Raw genomic sequence first — 20,374 nt, 5'->3', positions numbered from 1 at the left:
TCCACACAAAACTTGTTTCTCTCCAAAATCTAGTGTGAAATGGGATGGATTCTCTCTCTAGCAGCAACAAGAATTGTTAAATTAAAAACATATTTGAACACAAATATATTGATATTATATTTATAATTGAATATTTGTTTTTTAATTTTCATTAAATATTTTTATATAATATATTTAATATTTTCCACATCTTTTTTTCAATTTATCGAAATAAATGGAGGTAAATTTTGTCATCTATTTCTATTTTATTAATATTAATCTAAATAATAAATACAATTTTAATAAAAACAAAAAATGAATAAAAGAGAAAATGACAAGCATAGCACGCAGATAGAGATAACAAAACAGCGTAACCCACGAGGGTGGGGAAGAAGGAAAAAAAACACCACACCAACCAAACCATCAGAACAGGCACCGCCGATCGGAAGAAGAAAAGTGGCAGAAGGGTGAGAACTGCAACGGTGGGCCATGGCGATGCGCGACCTCGTTTCGGGTGCTGCCGCTTGCGGTGACTCTTCTTCTTCCTCCGCTAATCCTCTTGCCTCTCTAGCCAACGCTCTTGTTGGCTCTTCCTCCAAAACTCAGGTCTTAGTTTCTCCTCTTTCTATCTTACTCTTTCTTCACTCATCACTGATTTCGATTTTTTGGTCGCAAAACTATCACAGGAGAGGCTGAAGGAGATTCCGACGTCCACTCCTACTGACCCTACCTCTCAATTTTACTCCACTGCTCTTCCCGTCAATCATCTTCCCGGCTCCGAATTCGATAAGCCTCTATTGGATGCAAACTCTCAGGTTCGGTTTGGATTGGATTCTTGTGTCTGTGATTGTTTGTGCCGTGTGTGTGTTTGTTATAATGTTATATCATGTCATACTTCTCAATAATGAGTGATTTGAGTTATTGTAATTGTTTTTTTGACCGAAAACAGGCTTCGGAGTTTTTGCATAGGTTCCGTGGCGCGAATGGGATGGAAGAGACGTGGGATGAGATACAGCGTGAGGCCGGGGTTGCCGGACCGCGGCAACTGGTGCCGGCGATTCAACAGCAGCTATTGGATGGTAGGTTGTGTTTGGATTGGTCCAGGGGATTGTTTGGTGTGAGAAAATGTTTTCTGTTTTCATTTTGTTGGCTTTCAATAGGTTGTGCAAGATTAAGTGAAGACAGGTTTTTATGTTTTTACTGTTTGTCTTCCTTTTCCTTAATGAACTTTAGGAAACAGAAAATGAAGTGAAAACAGAGAATAAAATCAGAAAACGTTCTTTCAGACATGAGTGCCACCTGCCAAATTAAGAGCGTTGTTCATTCAATAAGGACTGGACAGTTTTTGTGATTTTCAGCTAATTTCGTCCAGCAGGGGAAAAGAATGTGTTAGATAGTGTTGGTAGTGTTTCTCATGAACGAAATTAAGTGATTTTTTTTTTACCGTTTCTGTTTCTAATTGTGTTCTTTTTTCCTGTATAAACTTTAGAAAACATAGAATGGAGTGAAAATGGAAAATATAAACCGAAAATGTTTTCTTGAACAAAACAGCTCTTATTAGAAAATAATTTTACCGTGGCTGTTTTAAATTGCATTCTTTTTTCCTTTATAGATTCTAGAAAACAGAAAATAAAGTGAAAATACAATTTATAAACATCCTCTTAGAAAATAATGTTATTCTTTTGACTTGCCATGCTCTGGTTGTTGTGTATGGTGTTTCCTGTTGTGGGCTGTAGTAGAGGTGTTGTAATTAGTGGTGGTTGTACCGTGGACTTTATTTTTTTATTTGAATGCATTGAGAACTGAGCACAGAAGAAGAGGTGTGGAGTTGATGTTGTTTTCTCTGCAGGGACACCACAAAGAGTTCTATCGAGTTTTTTGCACTCATTTCTTGATAGCAGCCGTGGTGGAGTGCCTTTTCATCCTACCCCTCTTCCGATGCTGGGTTTATCTGAAGGTGATAAACAATGCATACGAGACCGTAGCAGCATAATGGCCAGACATCTTTTTGCAGATAAAAGTGAAGAATTTATTGATGCACAAGTAAGGGAATTCATGAATACATTCATCAGGTTTCACTTAGTTTAGTCGTAGTCGTTGAGGGAAAAGAGTAACAGAAAAAACTTAGTTGTTTGTGTATTAGAGATTTAGACTTCAATATTTGATTACTGATAAAGGGGCAAGGATGATTACCTAGGCTCTGGTGTAATTGCTCAAGATGTTCTTCCCATGTAACCTACCTTTGAGTTTCGCTAAAATGATTTTATTTATTTTTTGGTTGATAATTAATCCTGGATTATATTATATGGGCTTGGGAGTTGCTCATATACCATAGCGGTTTCTTCATACACGTTGGCTGACCTTTTATTTTATTGAGTCAAATGTCAATCAGCATCACTTCGTTCTTAAGTTATATCTTCACCAAAGTTTTACTTAAAATTAGAAAAGCTCTTCCTCTAGAGTGTGCCAATCTTTCCCTTTATAAAGCATGTGCAGTGATATGTATTCTATCTACATGTGATTAGTAATGATTTCTACCAGATATTTTGCTTCATTATCTTAAAAAAAAAATGTTTTTGCCTATATTCTTTTTCTTGATTGTTTGACTCTGAGCTCACCATATGTAACTACTTTTCAGGTAAATGCACTTCTATGCTCTCTAGATATTGATAGCAATGTCCGTGGTAAGGGACCTATGCCTGAAAGATTTCGGGAGCTTGAGGATTACTGGAATGAATCTCAAGGCAATATGAGACCTGGTCCTCCTGCTGCAGACGGGTGGATTACTGAATTTAGTCAACATAGGGGAAAATATGATAATCCTGATTCATGGGCTAACTCCTTTGAGCAACAACATGGTGCAAATGGTTGGGCGTCTGAATTTGAACACGTGAGAAGTTTTTAATGTTCTATTTATAGCCATAATATGAAGTTAATTACACTTTTTATGTGCAAATTATATTAGTATTGTGCCTATTAATAATGAAATTGAAATCTTTGAACTTTATTGAGGAGACTTGTACTTATTTGTCTGTTGATGCAAACATTAAGGATTTATTCTCTTATCTATGCTTCAAGGTTGTATACAGTCTGAAAAATGTTACTTCTAATACCCATTTTTGGTCAATTCACGGAATCTCCTAAACAACTTCATCATATACTTAGTCAGTGGAAATTACTTCCTGAGCATCACTTCCAAGTTCTAATTTTAGATTTTCCTGGGCTATCATGATGCTTCTACAGCTTTTTCTTCCATTGTAGCTCTATTCCTCTAAAATTCAGTTTCACCATCCTACATTTTTTTTTCTGTCGACGGGCTTTCTTGCCAAATAATTTTCTTAAGTTTGATGCAATGTCCTATTTCTTCATTGGTGTCGTTGTTGGCATCCATCACCTGTAGCACACATATCAAGAGGAAAGTGCAATTTGAGGAATGACTTCAGAATATCTGGCTGCTTTATTTCTTTTCTGTTTTGAGATTATTATAATTTCAATCAGAATATCCAAAACAAATAGAACCCAAATAAACAGGTTATGAAAGAACATATAACTAAAAAATGAAGGGATGCATCATATCTTGTTTTATAGAACGTGTCTTTGATGCAATGCCTTCTTTCTTCGCTGGTATTGATGTTGGTGACACTGGGCTTGGATTATACTGGTACTTGTAGAAAATAATCAATGTTTCGTTGGACCTGACTATAAATTGTTATTTGTAAGTCATTTCTTATTTTAAGATATTTTCTCTTGCAATCATTTTGCAGTCCCAATTGTCATCAGTAGGTCAAATGCAAGGTATGAACATGTCAAACTTTGCTGCAATGGAACAGACTCGTATGCTTGCAAATACATTGGCCCAAAATGGTGATCCTAAATTTCAGGTTTCTCTGCTACACATGACTTTAATATTTCCAATGTAGTACATCAAAATATGAGACAGTAGTTCATTAGTTTTTGTGTTTTTGCTAATTTACACGCCCTTATCATTTTGTTCTTTTTTGAGAACCAAGATAACTAAAACAGAAATTTGGGAGAAATGTTTATACATTAATCCCTTAATGGGTAATTGTTTACTCTTGAAAACTTCGGGATGTATGGTCATTGTGTTCCTTAGCCTTAATTTCAGGTGCTCTCTACACAATTTTTTGGTCTTGGACAATGATAGAACTTGGTTATTATGGGGATGTCTATATCCCACATCGAGTAATATGGGATGGTTGATGAAGTATTTAAGTGCTTAGCTCTTTCCTTCACTAGCTAGCTTTTGAGGGTGCCCCAACTGTTTGGGTACTTACCACACATTCTCCATCTGTCTCTCACATTAAAATGCATTTGATTGCTCACTTACATTCAAATGCATTTGATTTCTCACTTATATTCAATTTATTCAGTATAATATTTACAGGATGGGAAAGATCATTTGGTGCTTCTGGAAGCGGGACATGATTCTAGACTCTAGGCCACTTAGGATAACATGAGTTTTTGGAATAGTATTGACAATGATCTCTCATTGATTTTATAATGGGCGATAATTATTCTTAAAATATTTTTGATTTTTTTTTAAATATTAACAGGAGTAACGTTTGGGAATAATATTCAAGTGATGCTGATATTTGATCTTTTGGCCTGTAATGTGTGGGAATTCATATGTTAATATTTACTGTGATCCCTCGTTAATTTTATGATTATTTTCAAACTTTTAAACATATTAACAAGAGTATGTGTGGGAATAGTATTCTGGTGATGCTGATATTTGATTTTTAGGCCCAGAATGTAATGCTGAGATGGGTATCTCAGCCATCACGAGTTCTTTGACATGGAATGGTGTTCTTGGTCTCCTTCTGTGTTAAAGCTTATACTTGTGTCTGGTATTTTCATTGTTGTTTTTCAAAGGTACTGTGTAGGTTTTGAGTTAATACCTTGCATTTTTCTTATTGTTATATTCTATTGTGCTTTGGTTGCATTAGAAATATGCGGTTGTTTTTTTTATAGATTATTCAGTTATTTAAAAATCAGGAAAAGGGAGATGACAAGATTGTGAAGGGACAAACTGTGTAAAATATTGATTATACAGATTGTCCGGGCTATGCCACAATGTTTTATTGAAGGATATCCTTGAAAGCCCTATGGATGGAATAAACAACTTTCTGATTAATATTGATGAACTTATCTTTTCTGCACTATAACATTCATGTGCCCTTGTTAAGAAGAGTGTTTTATTTTGTTGTTGCATTTCTTTCCCTCCATAAAAATAAAATAAAATCAATTACATGCTTTTGTGCTATGCAGAACTCAAAATTCCTTCAATTTGTGTCGAAGATGAGCCGTGGTGAGTTAATTATTGATGACAATCAGGTCAAAGAGAATTCATTACCTGCATCTGGAGATTGGGCAACAGAATATGATCAACAATATAATCGTGGTCATGCATGGGCTGGAGAATATTTAAATGATAAGGCATGTCCATTGAGCATGGAACCATATTATTCTTTTGCAACTGTTTTATATTATTGATTGGCATATATTCCATTATAAGGCTGATATATCAAGATATAGTTTTGGTTATGGTTAACTGTATATTTGGTTATAAAACTAAATGTGAGGAGGGGACCTTCATGTAAAGACACTGAATAATAATGATATACCACATAGATCTTAATCTCTTATGTAATAAGTGCTAAGTAGCACAGCTGCTCTTTATTTAGTTGAATTATAGAATTAAAAGAGGAAATGTTCAAGTTAAGTGAAGATTAAAATACTCCTGAACAGAAGGAAGAAAATACTTAAGGTGAAAAAATGCAGCAAGGTTGTTCAGTATCTGTTAAGGACGGGAAAATCAACTCCCTTCAAGCACCCATTAGAGTGTAAGAGAGATTAAGATAACTACCCCATCCCATATTCAGTCGTGGGTTAAAGAAGAAAATGCTATCATTTCACTTCAATTGGAACCAAAGGACTGTATAAACGGTGCAATAATGCAAAATTTGACTCATTATATGTAAACATCCTTTCAAAATTCAGGGTTAGTGTTTTCATATTTAATACAAGTAAGGGAAGTTTGTATTATGAGGATAAAATGCTTAAATAAGCTGGAAAGGCTTGTAATTCAGTTTATCTTAGCTAGGTTGGGCTGGAGTTGCAGAACAAATTTTGTTATGGTGTTTGTAAGAGTTGGGAGGCTTACTTGAATTCTAGTTTCAATAAGTTGATTTCTAACTTATTAGCAATTTCTTGAGGTTAGGTTCCAGGTCTTTTTATGGTAATTTGGGTTTTTGTGGAGAAGAATATATGAATTGGATGATTTTTTTTCACTCAGATGAGGTTTTGAAGGCTTTGACTGTGAATGACAAGGAGATTTCCTTGCCTATTGGTGCTTATACTTTGCCATTTGTTCAGAAAAGTTATCCAAGTTTTCTATCGAGTTCCTGAGAACTATATTCATATGGGAAGTGGATGTTAGCATGGGTTCTATGGTCTTGATCCTTGAGAGTGTTTTTTTTTTTTTTTCCAATTCTGGGACTACTAAATTGCAGAATTATATGTATTCTTACTTGAATTACATGTATTCTTATTTATGATTGTAAGGCTGTATGCAAACTCTGGAGCAACTGTTTGACTAGGTTGTTGGTTGTTGTTATTCCTAGACTCCATTTTACTTAATGTTTTGATGTGGGAGCCTTGGGTGCAAAGGTAAGATTGATTTGTCTGCCCTGGGTTGAATCATGAAAGCAACTTCTCTATACATAAGGGTTTGCATGCATATATTTGAACCTCCTTATACCCAAAACTGGTGGGAGATGCATGAAGTCACCCTTTTATATGCATGCAGCTCTGATAGATCTCACAGTCAGTTTACTTTTGACTTGATTTATTTTAAAAACAAAGTAATGAAATCATTGGTGTGCCTAGAAAATTAGGACTAATTAATTGACAATGCCTTTTCCTAAATTTTTTTAATGCTGACTTGTGGTTTCTAGGTTTATCATGGACCTGATCAATGGGTGAATGAATATGCAACTGAAGGACGACAGCATGATACAACTGATGATCAGTGGGTTAATGAATTTTCAAAGTTGAATGTTAATGATTGGGCAGATGAATTTGGTCAGCAGTTAGGTGAAGCAGCCTTAGGAGACAGAACTTCTGATAGTTGGGCACAAGCATATGATGAGTAAGTCAAACTTTTGAACAGACTGAACTAAAATTGTTTTTTTCAACAAAAATAAATTATTTACTGGATTGAGTGACAAACAACAGATTTTGTTTTAAGTAATAAGAATACATTGAAAGAATCATAACTATGCATCATCTTGTGTACTTTTAGTTGGGGGATTGTTGAAGTTTGTTTGAGGGAGGAGACTCCTTGTTTGAGCTTAGGCTACTATTAGTGTTTTGGATCACATATTATACATAAGTTCCAGAATTCTTTTAATAAAATTGCTATTTTTATGTTCAAACACTTGAGTCTAATTGAGAACTGTGAGACTTTTTTTTTTTCTTTTAAATATTTGGAGTGCCCCTAAATATTGAAGATTAAGATTGAGAAAGAAACACCTTCTTTAGAGCCTAAGTAATCTGTTACTTTTCGGTTTTATTTTTATTTGAAGATTTGACTATGAACACTTGGATGGGATCTGGGAAATTATTTTGTAAAAATTATGCACCATTCAATGCTCATTTGAATCAGTGGGAACTGAATGTTGGTTTGACTTTTTGTTTTCAAAATATAGATGCTGACTAACAATATTTGTCAAACTAAATGCCCATTCTTATGGTCCATAATGAACAAAAGAATCTTGGATATTATTTAAGGTTAAGATTATTGATTGGTCTAATTTGGTTACTCAGGAGGATAACAATTCTCCTAAATGTACTTCACTTTTTTCATCAGTTAACTATTCTTTCACTAACATTAAAAAGTGGCTGTTCTTGTTCCTTTCCTATTGTGTTTTTCTCTTTTTGCTTCGGTTATGCCATATGTTTTCTCTTTAGCATAAAAGATATTACATGCCAGCGAGGGAGGTTATTGCTTTATTAATCACTATCTCTTTGGGGTTATATGAAGGTTCCTAAATGAGCAAGTTGCTTCCAAGCAGCAGTTAGACAGTTCGAGGGGTGTGTATGTCTTTTCAGATTTAAACCCTTATGTTGGCCATCCAAATCCCCTAAAAGAAGGCCAAGATCTATTCAGAAAAGGACTTTTAAGTGAAGCAGTTCTAGCATTGGAAGCGGAAGTCATAAAAAATCCTGAAAATGCTGAAGGATGGAGACTGCTTGGAATAGCACATGCAGAGAATGATGATGATCAACAGGTTCGGTTAAGCCTTATTGATGGTATCCCCATGTTTGGGTAGTCTGCAATCCCATGTATTATTGTGTAGTTGCAATTTTCTGGAGGCATACACCTGTGATACAAAACAAAAAATTCTATTAATTAATTTGTTTGAATTTATATTTCAACAGTCTATGGCAGAGATGGTATTTCTGTTCAATGTATTATGCCATTCAAATTTGCTTTTTTGCTGAAACCATCAGATGATTGTTCTAGATATATAGTTTTTGTGCTTCCAATTCATTTTGCAAAATATTGTATAGTATATTTGTTGGCCATTTCATATATACAAAAAATAATAAATTATTATCTTCATAAGTTGTAGAATGCATTTAGGTGCAATTGAATACAAATCTTGTTATTCCATTACGTATTCTGAACTCTTTTTTGCTGTTCTGAGGTCTTGTTTTAACATGGAAACTTGCCAAATCTTCAATGTACATTTTATGCAGCCATTTCATGTGATTTTATATTAGACTACATGGTAAAAGACTAATAATTTATTCTCTACCTTGTCCCTTGTTACTCACTGTAATTTCTTTTTGTCAGCACTTATCACAATTTAACCATGTTTTCCTTTGAGCCCATCACTCTTATTTTCAAATGTTTACTTTAAAACTTAACTGTTTTAAAACTATTTAAACTTACACAGGCTATTGCAGCAATGATGCGTGCACAGGAGGCTGACCCGACAAACTTGGAGGTGCTTCTTGCTCTTGGTGTTAGTCATACAAATGGTTAGTAATGGCTTCTGATTTATTGCCTGGATGAATAACAATAATAGCGACCTAGATTAAAGATCATTTGTCACATTAATCCTTGATGCTTGAGTTAATTTTATATGCACATTCCTACGCAGCTTTGGAATCCTTCTTCGGTGAAAATTTTAAAAGTTGGATATTTATTTAAATGCGCAAATATATTTGCTTTATTTTGTAATTGCTTGCTTTGGAGGGATTCTTATACTTCATTGTGTACTTGTCTTCTCTTTTACTGAATTTGTAACTGAAAGCATTGATGCAAATGACTTGTAGGTTTTTCCATTGTATTCCTAGATATAAAATATTGAGCTATCTGCTGATATTTGCAGAACTAGAGCAAACATCTGCACTGAAGTATCTATATGGATGGTTGCGGCATCACCCAAAATATGGAACACTTGCCCCGCCTGAGATGTCTGATTCTTTGTACTATGCTGATGTAAGTGGATTGATTACCTTGTTTGGGAATTGTGTAAGGGATTATTAAATACAGCAGTGGGCTGTAAAAACCTCATGCATACATTGTCCATGTATTTGAAACGCCTTGTGGGGATGTGTTGTCTTTGCATGTTTTTTGGGTGTTTTGTGTAGTAATAAAAATGCAATCGACTAAACAACAACCATAACAACAATAATAATATAATGAACTATTTAAAGCATACCATATAGTATAATAAACTAAACAATAATAGTAATAACAAAATTTTAAAATAGCAGCCATCCCACAATGTGCTTAACCTGTACCACTAGCATTTTTTAAGCCTGCCATTCTAGGCCTCTATCTGGGATTTGAAGTTGTTGTGTCAAAATAAGTCAAAGGGATAAGAATAAATCAAATCTCTAAATTGTGGTGACCGCATCTATCATTTCTAGTGATTGCTATTTCTTTATTTAACATGTATTACCTCTAGACTCATAAGAAAAAATTGCCATGTTAAGTGAACTTAAATATGAGCAAACTCCAACTTCCAAAGTTCTATTTAATGTATTATTTTCAAATACCAATATATTAATTCTAGGAACCATCTCCAATAAACATGATCTTAGTGAGTTTATGTCTAATTCAAGCTTACAAAACCGGTTTGTAAGATAAAGATTGAATCTCTTATATATTATAATCTTACCTTACTCTTAGTTAATGTGAGATCTCCAACATAATTCCTCATGCTGAGGAATGAATATCTTAAACGTGAAATTAGATATTTGTGGGTGGTCTAACAGGAGCCTAATAACAATATCATGGAACTTGACTAGGACAAACTCTATATGGCTTTAATGCCATCTTAGTAAATGTGTTTATGCCTAATTCAACTTTACAAAATCGGCTTATAAAAGATTGCACCCAACTTATATATTATAATTTGAATTTATTCCTAGTTGATGTAGAATTTCCAACATGTGATTAAGGATAGTTTAGAAAATGTACTCCCATATTATATGAAAACAAGAATACTGAATGAACCACCATTCTTAATAGGTGTGAAATTAGTTATTTTTGCTTATATATGAGATGAAAGGGAGTATTAAATATGATATCTAAGAATAGCAAAGATTGATTTTCCTTTCTGCAGGTTGCTAGGTTATTCAATGAAGCTGCTGAACTGTCTCCGGATGATGCAGATGTCCACATAGTTCTTGGGGTCATGTATAACTTATCCAGAGAATATGACAAAGCTATTGCATCTTTTGAAAGAGCACTGAAACTTAAGCCACAGGATTACTCATTATGGAACAAACTGGGTGCTACACAAGCAAATAGTATTCAAAGTGCTGATGCAATAATGGCTTACCAACAGGTGTTGTGTATAGAATTTAATGCTGCTATTGCTGTAGCCTATAGCTTTAATGTAGTTGGGTCAATCAAATGTAATTTATTGTGTCAAGATTTTCGGAAATCAAATGTGTGAGCATGACGGGGACGTTTATTCGAACTATAAGTTAGGGAGTTTATCATGTGTCTTTCCAAATCCTTGATTTTGCTTATTTGACGGTATATCACTAGCTCTTTAGTTATTTTCATGTACTGATATTTCCAGCTGCAAATGTATGAGTGAGTATTATGTATTTCCTTTGCATGTAACCAAAAAAAAATAGTTGTCGCAATAATATGAAGAAGACAGTCAAATGGTCTTTTATTCATTCTGTGCCAGTTAACTGCCTTTTCTATAATTGTATTGTAAAGTTTTGTTTTTGGAGTGAACGTGCAATCTATTTCTTTTAGTCAAATCTATTCTTTGTCGGGTGCAGTTCTCCCTTTGACTAAAACAATAATCATTTCAGGCACTGGATTTAAAGCCTAACTATGTTCGTGCTTGGGCAAATATGGGTATCAGTTATGCAAACCAGGTCAGTTCCCGGCTGGGCATTTATCTTATATGTATCGTACATATCAAGTTAGAAGTCGAATTTTGCTTGTCATTTCAGTTTTCACTATCTTTATGGTAACTGTATTATGCCATGCAAATGTAAAACTGTAGTATTTTGTTGTATGACAGCTATATCAGTAAAAAAAAACTCAACTTTGATATGAATTTTTATTCTGGATTTCAATATTTTCTCCAAAGCATGGGGCAGTACATTGTACTGTTGGTGGGTGTACATTTGGATGCCCATCTATGCAGTATGTTGGAACATGTTAGGGGCGATTCTTTTTATTGTGGAATAATGAAGCATGTCAAATATTTTGGATAAGTTTAGTTTCTGTTGTGGAGATATTATGGTGCAGTTGTTTGCCTTAATGGTTGGAGAAAGGCACCATTTCCATTATACTTGTTTGGAGAAAGCGAGAGGAAGATAGGATGAAAATACCTAACTTTTACTGTTTGAGAGGATAAAAAGAGAATGATTTTTGGGTGGGGTCCATATAAAATTTCCCAAAAGTTGAGTTGCTCTCAATTCTATGACAGATGTCAAAGATGGAGGAATGAAAATGACAGTTATTTAACTCTACCAATTTCCACTTCTCTATTTTTTGTCTAATTTGCTAAGTATATGTTGTATCTTAATTGTCATGATAAAACTAATTTACTGTACCTACCTTCCTTTCACACTTCCGACAGGGTATGTATGACGAGTCCATTCGATATTATGTTCGAGCACTTGCCATGAATCCAAAAGCAGAGAATGCATGGCAATATTTGAGAATTTCATTAAGGTAATGATATTATAATACATTATTAACAGAGAGAAGTATTGCAGGATTTTACTGACTAGAATTGTTCTCGTGACTTACCTTCTGTCTCATCCTATTTTCCAGCTGTGCTTCTAGGAATGACATGTTGGAAGCTTGTGATAGTCGTAATTTGGACCTTCTCCAGAAGGAGTTTCCTCTACAGTAAGGGTGCGTTTGAGTAAACAGTTTAATCAAGCTCTTTTGTAGAAGTTATTTTTATAATTGAAAACCTTTTAAATAAAAGCTATTTTTGTGTTTATTGGAGAGCTTATTAAAATAAGTTGAAAACAACTTATGGACATGTAATAAGCTGATTCTATGAGTTTTGACGAACACCACGCAAATTCCATTATCATAAATTTAAATAAGCTTCGAGTTTTTCTGAGTGGGTGAATTACAGGAGGGACTCTTCTACTGTCGAGGTGGTTGCTTGAACATGAATCCCAATTTTCCTTAATACTTTTGGATGAGTAAATGGTACATTTTCTGACATTAAAGCTCGCAGTAGATGTCTGCTTCCGTAGATATTTCTAGAAGAATTGAAAGGCGATCAAGTGACTAAGCCTGCAGGTGAATACGATGCATTATTCTATCAATCTTTGAACATATGGTGTATATTATGAAATAGGCACAGTTACAGACTCCATTTCTTAATGTTAGAAAAGTTACTTGTCAGAGAACAGCTGCATTACTAAAGTTAAGGAATGCGACGTTCCATAATAAAGTTGAGCTTATCGTGTATGTAGATAAATACAAGTATACAAGATTAATCACATATTATGTATCTAATTTGTCAAAACTATAAATAACTTAATGACCATCCCACTTTTTAATTAGCCTTTTTGAGAATTATACTGTATTAATTATCTCTATGTATTCAGCACTCAAGGTTTAGCATTGTTTGGATAATCTTGTATATCAGTACTTGTACAACAAAAAAAGTTGTGTTCCTCTGGTGATGTCAGCATGTGGATTACTCAAATGTCTTTTCGCTTAGTGAAAGACCAAAGCTGCACATACTCGATGTCTTTTGTCATTGTTAAAGGCTAAATCTTCATACCAAATCTATCATGTAAGGTATGTTGATGTTCTTTATGTTGGTTGTCACGAGTGTAAGACAACTCTTATTCTTTATTAAGGTTTGGAGGACCAACTACGATAACAATGGCGGAGTTAATGAAGAAGAAAATAATGAGGAATATCTATTAGGGGTCATGGATCATGGATGGGGTCTTAATTCTGTGCACTGTTCCTAAAAGTAATCGATATATATTTTTAAGGAACCAATATTTGGTGGTTCACAAGACAGAACAATTCTTTGTTTTTTTCAGAACAAATTGATTTCTCTCTCTCTCTAAATATATATATGTGCATGTGTGTAGAATACATATCTTTATCTATAAATGAAGCTTAGCATACTTCATCTTTATAAATGAAGCTTTTAACGTAGTCCATGTTCTGGTGTTACGTATCTTCATCTTTTTAAAATCATTTAACTCGGAAGTTTTCAAGTAGTTATTTAACGTACTTATCTGTAATGAACTAGTTATTCAAACTGGCTACTTAAAAAATTCTTTATAGAGTTTTCGTCAGTATCATTAAAAAATTGCACTATGAACACAAGGACGGTAATTGCTATCCGATCACGACTTGTCCCGAGTGCTTTGGGAGATCCAATGAAAAAGTACCAACCCTTATAATTGGTCATGAAGTATGGTAGAGATGGAAGCAAAGGTTCTAACTGAAGAAAGATATGGTATTTGAGGGTGTCCATATGTTACCGACTTTCTATTTTTTTTTTTTGGAAACTCATTTTTGGATATTGATTCACATGTGTTACTTCTCTAAATGGCCTGATAAAAAAAAACTTCTATATAAATGGTATTGTTGGTAGATAAAAATAAGGAAGAGGCAAATAAGGGAGAAAAGGCGAGGAAGTAACCCTTTCGTTTGAATAAATGGTAGTTTTATATTTCAAAGAATTACAAGCAAAAGTGAGGAATCTAAGATGATCCACCATTGCTTGAAGAACAATTTTGAATTCTCGGCTGTGTTTTTCCCAGTAATTATATCAACAAGTCGATATATGTTTTCATCTTTTATTTCTATCTTACGGAATTCACGTTAAAGGAGCTCATGGTTGGAAGCAGCACAGGCAAGTTGGAGAAGGTAAGATGTTAGATATAACACAACTATGTTTGCCATTTTTATCCAACAAAAAAAAAATTAAACTTGTGTTGTCAATCTTTATTTTCCTTGTGCCGTTCCATTAACATTTTTTAATTCAAACATAAAACAATTGTATTTGCGTTGTCAACAGATCAATGGATCTTATGGTTAATAACTTTATTAACTTTCATATACACAATTATCGTAAGTTATACCAGCAATGATTTCTGATTGGTTGACAATGTGAAAAACATTCTAGTAACCCATACACATCTAATGAACTGTAGGGTAGATATGTACAAACAGTGGCATTCTAATTGTAAATTAATTATGTTGGTGGGTGGCTGTGTTGATCCCTGCATGCTGTGAAAGCAGAGTTCCTGCACTTTGTTTCTCTATCTGACGAAGGAGGGGTTCTCTCTCTGATGTCGAAAGACAACTAATAGCTTTGCACATAATTGTGCACTTACTAACTAAATCCTTATAGTCACTTAATAGCACGTCCACATCTCCAACTGTTAGCCCTTTGCTCTTTGCTTCCATGTAAGGATAATTTGATCCATGTTGTAAAACTTGAAACACTGCAAGGTTTTACAGTAAAGGCAACAAGTATTTATAGAAACAGAAAAAATAAATCGACAAAATTAGAGAGTTCAATCAAATAAATCAAACTTCTTCGGTCTTAAATAAGTTAAGTGGCGGGATTTTTCAGAAGTTAAGTAACAGATTTTTTAAAAGAAAACATAAATATTTATTCTTTGTTTGATCTCTTAACATAAGTTAATTTTAACTTAGATATGTATTCATTAAAAGTTTATCAAAAATGACCGTGCCTGATTGGTATGGATTATTTTGATTGAGAAAATAATTGTTACTTGAAAAGCTCTTTTTCAATCAGTTACACTAACAAACTAATTGTTTTTTTTTTTAAATAAACTAAACAGTTTCACTTACACATACTAAAAGAGACATAATTAAGAAAACAAGTTATTCTAACCTCCGGTAGCATCAGGTTTGTGGGGCATTTTCTCTGAGCAACTGCACTCGTTGTTCTGTTGCTGGCTCATTTGACATGTAGAGGATGATTCATTTGTGACTTTATTGATCAACTTGGCTGCTTGCATGCTCTCCTCAAATTTGATTTCGTCCATTGAAAGTGATTTGGCATTTAAGTCAACTATAAATGACGTTGCTGACACTAGATTTGTGTAATAATATTCAGCTTCTGATACGAGTTTTGCTTGCCTTCTGAACAACTTTATGAATTTGAGGTTAGAATGCAACTTTGGAGGATTTGCCTGAAAGTGACAAACCAAAAGGAATAAATCAATCACTGTCAAAAAGGGTAGTGTAAAGTGAAGCCTATAGCGACCAAAACTCAATGAAAGGAAAGTTCAAATTTAATCAAAAACACAATTTATAGGATCAAGACAATGTTACCGAAATCATGATGAGGATTTACCAGTCATGGCTGTTACAACATATTCTTATCTTTTTTTATTAAAAAAATCATATGACTAAAGTTCTCTACATAGAACTAGTAAGTTGGACTGAAGCATTATACAGCATCATGTCAGTATCTCTACTCATGAGTTCTGTGTCTTCACATCTACTTTGACATCAAATAATTTGCAAACAATTACTTCACTATTAGTGAAAACTCTTAGAATTTGATTTTTCCTATATCACTAGGTTATGTTGGATTTCCAACATACCATCATCTCACCATGGAAGATGTCAACAAACACCAAAAAAAGATTAAGATGTTATGTTAGAATTAGATACAAAGCATCTTCTACACTCTGTAATACTGTTATAATATAAGCTAAAGACTGTCTCGTTATTTTATCTTCAGGAATAAAATTTAAGTTTAATTCAATCTTACAAAACCGTCTTGTAAGATGAATTCTACATCTATTTATATGCCAAAAGTTAGGTTTAAAGTCCACCCCTGGTATGAGAGTGTTTTAAAGTTTATTATAATAAAACTTGTTGTTTGTTCAATCTATCGTACTACTAGTTATCAAACCACTCATTAATATTTAGTTCCACATTGAAGATCATGTCTTTGTATGAGACAGTATTAGAGATTCTATATCGATTAGAGATAAGACAAATTTATAATATATAAATGAGTGTAAATCTCATCTTACAAATCGATTTTGTTGAGTTAGACTTAAATCTACCTTCTTAAGATCCTAAAATTATATTTGACACCCAGCAAAATGTCTTATTACCAAGAGGGCTTGCCTTGATCGTAACATATATGAGCATAGGAAGAAAGTCATCTGCCCCAGCTGGAACATGCTCCGACATTGCAACATTTAATAACACATTGTTGATGACCCTGCAACAATTCAAAATGCTCAAGAGTTTCTCATGGGGAGCTTTGAAGGCATTGATTTTCAGCAATTCTTTCTCTGCAAGCTAAGTGAAAAAGGAAAATGGTGTCAATACTTATAAATAGTTCTAATTTATAAGGCCTTTTATCTAAATTTTGGAATTGGCATTAACTCTTGCAATTTAAACTCCATTTCCTTCCAAAAATCCTCTGCTTGTCCGGTCACAGTTTCACATAATATGGTGCTAAGGATTTCTCAAATCAAGAAACAACTATTCTACAAGTTTAATTTATCAAATGAAAACACATGAACAACTTTATACCATATTTTAACATTCCCCAACTTAATAGTCCTCTAAAACGCAAAGCATACACAATGCACACACTCACTCACCTTGTGTTGAAATTCTATATTTCATTACAATGGGAATTCTACAAATCAGTTGATTCTTAGAACTGTCATACTATTCCAACTTGTTAGTAACATTCATTTACAATAATGATTCTATATGCTTAATGTTTTCAAATTTTACTAAAAATCACATAAAAGACTTTTACATATTTTGGTAGAATGAATTATAGTTCTTTGTAATTTTAGTAGAATAAAGCATACCAGCAATGAGGCTTCAATTTGATGAATTGGCGGTATATCCAAATGTTCAGGCTTCAGAAAGGTTTGGAGCAAGCTTATTTTCTCAGAGATTTCATAGTCAATCTTTGCATCCTCAGGAGTAGCAGAAAATGTTCGAGAGAACAATTTAATCATTATATATTTTTCTAAACCCTGCAGATAAAATACATAGTGTAGTTATATTCATATAATAAATCAAAAACATCCCCTCCATGATGTAATGCAAGCATAAATATCACTATGCTCTGGTTTAAAATATGAATTAGAGAGTCAATATCAACTTACACAGTGTTGCATTAATAACTTTCACTAAGGAACTTACATAATACTCCGTTACAAAGACACTAATAATGTAAAGTAGTTTTGTACTTTTATTCAATCACAAATCATTATGTACGGTGAATTTCTTCTAAAATAACTACCTGCCAACGGTAATATTTGGTTGATTGACATTGAAAGAAAATTCACTAACATTACACAGTATTAATCTAATAACATATTTAAGTGGTGTTCAATCTGTGTGTTACATAATGAATGGAGAAGCAAGTTGTTGTCATATGCAGTGTTTCTGTAAGGAAGGAGAGACGAGAAAAAAGAAGAGAGAATAGCAACTTTGAACAGGAAAAATTAAACTTACTTCTTTGAACTTAGTCTGAAATATTCTAAATTCCTCTATCTTTGTAAAAAAGGTAATACTGTGTATCCTTCCATTAACACATTTGTAACATAGAGCTCTGTTGATTTGTTAATATATTAAATTGATGTAGTGTGCTATAAGATTATGATTGTTTGATGAACGAACCTCCATGGCGCAATCAATGTCTTCTTCAGAGGCAGTTGTCCAAAGTGGATGATCTCTCATTGCTGCTTCCATTGACAGAAAAAAATCTTGAGCTCTTTTCCCATCATTTTCAGGTTTCGGTTGGTAAAATGAAAATGATACTATAAAGCTGATAAAATTAATTTGCCATCAGGATTAATAGAAGCATAAATAAGACAAAAACAAAATTTAAACATAAAAGTTCATCACCAAAGCTTATTCAAGTGTACTGAATAATTTTTCTGATCGACCCAAAAGTATCTTACTGTACAACTGGAATATAAGGTAAATTGGATGCATTGTGTAAACGTTGTAGTGATGATAAAACTAACAATAAACGCACACTGGTTTCTCTTACAACTTTTGAATGCATAAACAGAGTAGAAAAAATGTATAGCAAAAGCATTGCAATTGAAGAAAAGAAAATGAAAAAGGGAAAACAGAGTGAAAGGTGGTGATTGCCTCTTGATGGATCGAACGAGGTCAAGGGAAGCAGGGTGATGCATGCGATTGAGAAAATCAGTGAAAGGCGTTGTTGATCCTGACTCTATGGTAGTTTCCGTGTTCATGTTGTTGATGTCAATGGAATAATCCAAATTCAAGAGAGATGGAAACTTAAACAGAGGAAGAGGGAGCATGTTGCAGAATGAAACAGAGGAAAATAATTAGGTAAAGAGATACACGTGATTCACATTTTATGCAACCACCAGTATCAGATACTTACTCTACTTATTCGTCAACTCATCTATTGGATATTACACCAAGGTATAAATTAAGATTTTTTTGTGAAATTAAGGTTTTCTTTTATCTATTTAGGCATCTATATTTTGATATCGAGGATATGTAAACACATATATTAAAAATCACATTGTCATTTATATTTGATATCATCAATAAAGATATATGTTAAAAATATCACATTTACTAAATATATAACTTAATTATAATATATATATATGGGGTTTGCTAACGCGCGTACGCCTGTTTTTCAGTTGGTACATTTTAGCAATGTGTACCGGATTTTAGTAGACAAAAATACCCTTATATATATGGATTCTAAGTTTCAAGGTTAAGGGTATTTTAATAATTTTCATTCTCAAAACTTAAAAAAAAAAAAAAAGAAACCCCCCAAACCCTTACTCACCTCTCTCATTCCTCTCAATCCTTTCTCTTTCATCTCTCTCACTCTAACCTTTTCCTTTTCTCTGTCATCCCTATTGTAGCTTCAATTGAAAAAAATCAGAAACACTTGCCTTTAAACAATTTGGCTTTGTAAAGAGTTGAGTCATTGACATATTCACCTTCAGACAAAGGTTCATTCAAGATCTCTTCAATTTCACCATCTTCACTAACCTCTCTAATTTCATCATCTACATATGTTGAATCATCATCTCTAAAAAAACCCCAGGCCAATTACCAATTCTTTCGGATGTCATTATGCTTGTAAAAATTAGATAAAATTATATACTGACAAAAATTATAAAATGAAAACTCATTATAAAGTCATTTTTTGTAAGAAATTGTTTAACAACGAGTGTTTCTGATTTTTTCCAAGCCAATTACCAATTCCTTTGATGTCATTATGCTTGCGAAAATTAGATAAGACAAAAATTATAAAATAAAAACTCATTATAAAATCATTATTTGTAAGAAATTGTTTAACAGCGAGTATTTCTGATTTTTTCCAGGTCAATTACCAATTCCTTTATGCTTGTGAAAATTAGATAAAATTAGATAAGACAAAAATTATAAGATGAAAACTCATTATAAAATCATTTTTTTGTAAGATTGTTTAACGACAAGTGTTTTTGATTTTTTTTAATTGGGGCTACACTAGGGATGACAGAGAAAAGATTGGAGTGAGAAAGATGAAAGAGAAAGGGTTGAGAGGAATGAGAGAGGTGAGTAAGGGTTTGGGGGGTTTCTTTTTTTTTTTTTTTAGTTTTGAGAATTAAAATTATTAAAATACCCTTAACCTTAAAACTTAGAATCCATGATATATAAGGATATTTTTGTCTACTAAAACCCGGTACACATTGCTAAAATGTACCAACTGAAAAATAGGCGTACGCGCGTTAGCAAACCCCTATATATATATATATATATATATATATAACCTATTCCAGATATTCTATTTGTTCAATATGAGACTTGTCTTGTATTTCTCAT

At 33.3% G+C, this 20,374-nt stretch overlaps 2 protein-coding genes across 4 annotated transcripts; one reads left to right on the top strand and one right to left on the bottom strand.

The window, feature by feature from the left end:
- Nucleotides 1–333: 333 nt before the first annotated feature.
- LOC108333997 (peroxisome biogenesis protein 5) lies at nucleotides 334–13,662 on the top strand. 3 transcript variants are annotated; one of them, XR_008246036.1, is made up of 17 exons: nucleotides 334–585; nucleotides 666–794; nucleotides 929–1,058; nucleotides 1,829–2,022; nucleotides 2,618–2,869; nucleotides 3,744–3,860; nucleotides 5,269–5,436; nucleotides 6,957–7,150; nucleotides 8,045–8,291; nucleotides 8,964–9,048; nucleotides 9,402–9,511; nucleotides 10,644–10,868; nucleotides 11,353–11,418; nucleotides 12,132–12,226; nucleotides 12,329–12,412; nucleotides 12,645–12,814; nucleotides 13,384–13,662. XR_008246036.1 is itself a non-coding variant. In XM_052870385.1 (16 exons), the coding sequence occupies exons 1-15, from the start codon at nucleotides 469–471 to the stop codon at nucleotides 12,408–12,410; spliced, it is 2,211 nt and encodes a 736-aa protein (XP_052726345.1). In that variant the 5' UTR covers nucleotides 334–468; the 3' UTR covers nucleotides 12,411–12,412; nucleotides 12,645–13,080. The 3 variants fall into 3 exon arrangements, 1 of the variants encoding a protein (XP_052726345.1); XR_008246035.1 differs by having other exon boundaries at nucleotides 13,126–13,662; XM_052870385.1 differs by lacking the exon at nucleotides 13,384–13,662 and having other exon boundaries at nucleotides 12,645–13,080.
- An 873-nt stretch (nucleotides 13,663–14,535) lies between these two features.
- Nucleotides 14,536–18,903, bottom strand: LOC108332525 (vacuolar protein sorting-associated protein 9A). The gene is made up of 6 exons (XM_017567825.2): nucleotides 18,668–18,903; nucleotides 18,188–18,335; nucleotides 17,368–17,538; nucleotides 16,664–16,840; nucleotides 15,411–15,711; nucleotides 14,536–14,994 (listed from the first exon to the last, which is right to left on the bottom strand). Exons 1-6 carry the CDS (start codon nucleotides 18,841–18,843, stop codon nucleotides 14,738–14,740), a joined length of 1,230 nt encoding a protein of 409 aa, XP_017423314.2. The 5' UTR covers nucleotides 18,844–18,903; the 3' UTR covers nucleotides 14,536–14,737.
- Nucleotides 18,904–20,374: the final 1,471 nt, after the last annotated feature.

Source organism: Vigna angularis, chromosome 11, assembly GCF_016808095.1.
Source record: "Vigna angularis cultivar LongXiaoDou No.4 chromosome 11, ASM1680809v1, whole genome shotgun sequence".
In the NCBI taxonomy this organism is placed as follows: Eukaryota; Viridiplantae; Streptophyta; class Magnoliopsida; order Fabales; family Fabaceae; genus Vigna; species Vigna angularis.
Note: the sequence above shows the minus strand (reverse complement) of the source record. Positions and strands in the feature narration are given on the sequence as shown.

Excerpts from the sequence above, each read along its gene's own strand:
- LOC108333997 (XM_052870385.1), top strand. The coding sequence starts at position 469 with ATGGCGATGCGCGACCTCGTTTCGGGTGCTGCCGCTTGCGGTGACTCT. Across the intron at positions 5,437-6,956 it reads GAGAATATTTAAATGATAAG|GTTTATCATGGACCTGATCA; the intron begins GCATGTCCATTG and ends TGTGGTTTCTAG. Across the intron at positions 12,227-12,328 it reads TATTTGAGAATTTCATTAAG|CTGTGCTTCTAGGAATGACA; the intron begins GTAATGATATTA and ends CCTATTTTCCAG.
- LOC108332525 (XM_017567825.2), bottom strand. The coding sequence starts at position 18,843 with ATGCTCCCTCTTCCTCTGTTTAAGTTTCCATCTCTCTTGAATTTGGAT. Across the intron at positions 17,539-18,187 it reads ACATTGATTGCGCCATGGAG|GGTTTAGAAAAATATATAAT; the intron begins GTTCGTTCATCA and ends TTTTATCTGCAG. Across the intron at positions 14,995-15,410 it reads CAAACCTGATGCTACCGGAG|TGTTTCAAGTTTTACAACAT; the intron begins GTTAGAATAACT and ends AAAACCTTGCAG.